Source organism: Arabidopsis lyrata, assembly GCF_000004255.2.
Source record: "Arabidopsis lyrata subsp. lyrata unplaced genomic scaffold ARALYscaffold_4, whole genome shotgun sequence".
NCBI lineage: Eukaryota > Viridiplantae > Streptophyta > Magnoliopsida > Brassicales > Brassicaceae > Arabidopsis > Arabidopsis lyrata.
In genome coordinates this window covers 19,616,178-19,619,873 of record NW_003302552.1, presented here as the reverse complement: position 1 = coordinate 19,619,873, position 3,696 = coordinate 19,616,178, and the positions used below count along the sequence as shown (strand labels likewise).

The following is a 3,696-nucleotide window of genomic DNA, read 5'->3' as shown; positions in this document are numbered from 1 at the left end:
CCCTTCCTTTCGTTTGTTTATAAGTAATATTTTAGTAGAATGCATATAGATTAAGAAATTATTTAAGTTTTATTTATTTCTAAACTAAAACATCATTTATTATCTAATCAACCAATAAAAGTTCAATCTACAAAATATAAATCGTCAACACCAATAAAAACATAATGAATTTTGCATTGAAAATTGAAAACATCATATATTTAAAAACAAAATTAGAACCTTAAAACATCATTTATAAAAGAACACAGGGAGTATATGCTATTTATTTTTAAAACTGTTGTCAATAGATAACTTAACAAATTCTTATTTTATTTTATTTAGTAAAAAATATTTTAAGAAACTTCTATTTTAATTTTCAATGGTATAAGATCTAACTAGTCAGTTTTTATTTCAAAAAAGTCTAAAAGTTAAGAAAAGTTAATGGTCTTTTTGTTTATATTTGTTGGGTCAAACATTAAAATCTATGGGGTAGATTAGTTTTTGTCTAGGCAACCAAGAAAAAAAAAACTCTGTTCTTTGTTTTCAAAATTCTTATTCTTTAGAAAATTAATTTCAGTTACATGATGAGTTCAATTTTTGTTTAATATATACTTCTTCTGTTTCACAAAGAATGTCATTTTAGAGTTTTGCACACAGATTAAGAAAACATTAAATTTTTTGTTTTTCTAAACAAAAACATCATTAACTATATACCTAAACATAATCTGCCCAATAGTAAAACAATATACAGAATACTAATAATCATAAAACATAAAAAATCATTAAATTTTGTATTGAAAACCTAAAACGACACTCTTTGTGAAACAAAAATAAAACCTTAAAACGACACTCTTTATGAAACGGATGAAGTATTTCTTAAAGTCAAAGCATACATAAATATCTACCATAGAAATACTCTTTTAAGATTATAAATTATTTATTAATTTATCCATTGACATGTGAGTATTTTTAATATCTACACAGTTCTTGTTAAGATTAATAAAAGGTGTATCCAAAATCTAGAATATCTATCGGACGAAGTATTTGACTGAAGGCAAGTCGTCTTCCAAGAATGGTGTTAAGTGGACTAAATGAACACATATACCTATGTCTCTGTGTTAAATGAAAGCAGAAAAATAATTACTGTCTCTCTGCATCTGTATTTCTGTCCCTCCAGTGGCTGCAGCAGGCAATGGATCTGCAACACTCTCCGAGTGCGCAAATCAACTTATTTTTCTTCTCAAAATTTTTAAATTAAATGATACTCCTATACTTATGTCCAAAAATATGATACGTGTTGTACCAGATGTTTTGATGACTGGTTTTATAAGGGAAAAATGTTTTTGAAAAACAAAATTCAGCGTCTAGCATTTTCAATTTTCACTTAAAAATTTGAAGATGTTTTTGAAACACATAAAATATCTGAGGTGTTATTTAAACTCCTACCTATTAATAAAAGATTGAAAATAATAATAACAAACCGAGGAGGCGAAAACAAAACATTATTATTGCGTTAACATTTTGTTTAACAATTTTAATTTTACGTTTAAAGATAGAAAACACCAAAAAAATAGTATCATGAGGTAAATGACAACATCTTAAATTTTTTTCTAAGATCATAATCATCAAATTATAGAAGCTTCAGTCAAGTTTTTTTTGATAAATCCTATATGCTGATCCGGTCAGCCTCGTTAGAAACGCAGCATAGTGCTTCAGAATGGACTTCTTCCCGAAGGACCACCACACTATCTGTCCCGAGTTTGGAATGTTTTCCGACTAATGTCAAGAAGTAGCTAGATCGCCTTTTACTGGACTACTTGGTAAACTGCAAGGTCCAAGCCCAGACTTCACACACAGATTTGTTTTTTGTTTACAGCGTGGATCGAACATGGATTAGTTCCTTCAAACTTTTTCTCAATTCTCAACTACTACTGGACCACAGTTGTGTGGGCACTTTAGTCAAGTTCACTAAAGGTTAAACTAAAATCAAACATGACAGGTTAGATTAAAACCAAATTAGGGGTCTTAGTATACTGTGTTTGTTAATGCTTGTTGACTACTTAGATTACAAGAGAGTTTAACGAAATTGGGTATTTAATGCCACGCTTTGAAATTATTCATTGATTGGTGTTACATCCTCTACAATTATGCCTTATCAGCCTCCGTTATGTAATGATTTGATCTAGTTCATTGCTTGCCAACTTTAAACGATGCGTTCAATGCTTGAACTCATAAACCATTTTCTTTGTTATCTTGTCCACTGTTTTATTCACTTGTTCTTGTTAATCTTTTGAATTGTCTATCTTTTGCTTTATTTTGTTTATAATTTAGATTGACTAGTACTTAGGAAAACAAAAAAAATGATTTATCTGTTCCATCTTAGATAATTCGTTTCTTATTTCTCTTATGTTGCAATATTTCCTAACCTTTGGGAATTTGATTCAGTTCCTTCTAGTTTGAATCTAAATGCCTTGGAGTGTTTTTAACATGCGACTATTTCTCACAAATAACCAAACCAGAATCAAAGAACCAACTTCAACATATTATTATATCACTCATTATTTGCTTTAGTTGCCCAAAAAATAAAATGTTTGCGATCGCTTAAATGTTTATAATGGTCTTTGATTTCAGTCCAATGTGTAACAACTAACTTATACTGTATAACTTACGAATCTGACTTAAATATATAACACAAATTTCTTTGGTAAAAACACAAATGTGTAAGTAAAAAAATGAAAAAAGAAAAAGAAAGAAGTGAGTGAGAAGAGAGTGCAAGTATATATAAAAGAAGCACCGCCCTAATCCACCATTCACAACAATGACATTCAAACACTCTTCAGTCTCCCTTTCTTCTTGATTCGTCCTCTCCAAATTTTTTCCAATTTCTTTAATCTCTCTCTTTCTCTCTCTATTTCTGCTTCTTCTTCTTCTATGGACCCTTTAGCTTCCCAACAACACCACCACCACCATCTTGACGATACTGACCAAACCCTAACCCACAATAATCCTCAATCCGATTCCACCACCGACTCATCAACCTCCTCCGCTCAACGCAAACGCAAAGGCAAAGGTGGTCCTGACAACTCCAAATTCCGTTACCGTGGCGTTCGACAAAGAAGCTGGGGAAAATGGGTCGCCGAGATCCGAGAGCCACGTAAGCGCACTCGCAAGTGGCTTGGTACTTTCGCCACCGCCGAAGACGCCGCACGTGCCTACGACCGAGCCGCCGTTTATCTCTACGGGTCACGTGCTCAGCTAAACTTAACCCCTTCTTCTCCTTCCTCCGTCTCTTCATCTTCCTCCTCCGTCTCCGCCACTTCTTCTCCTTCCACCTCCTCTTCCTCCACTCAAACCCTAAGACCTCTCCTCCCTCGCCCCGCCGCCGCCACTGTCGGAGGAGGAGCTACCTTTGGACCGTACGGTATCCCTTTTAACAACAACATCTTCCTTAATGGTGGGACCTCTATGTTATGCCCTAGTTATGGTCTTCTTCCTCACCAACAACAACAACAACAAAATCAGATGGTCCAAGTGGGACAATTCCAACACCAACAGTATCAGAATCTTCACTTTAGTACTAATAATAATAAGATTGGCGAGATGGAGCTCACTGATGTTCCGGTTGTTAATTCCACTTCGTTTCATCATGAGGTGGCGTTAGGGCAGGAACAAGGAGGAAGTGGGTGTAATAATATTAATAATTCGATGGAGGATTTG

The 3,696-nt window shown here is 33.7% G+C and overlaps 1 protein-coding gene across 1 annotated transcript; it reads left to right on the top strand.

Annotated features, from left to right (window-relative positions):
* Positions 1-2,449: 2,449 nt before the first annotated feature.
* Positions 2,450-3,693, top strand: LOC9315923 (ethylene-responsive transcription factor ABI4; the record flags this gene model as incomplete). The annotated part of the gene is made up of 1 exon (XM_021029100.1): positions 2,450-3,693. A coding segment is annotated over exon 1 (783 nt), but the record flags the coding sequence as incomplete, so codon positions are not given.
* Between the last annotated feature and the right edge of the window lie 3 nt (positions 3,694-3,696).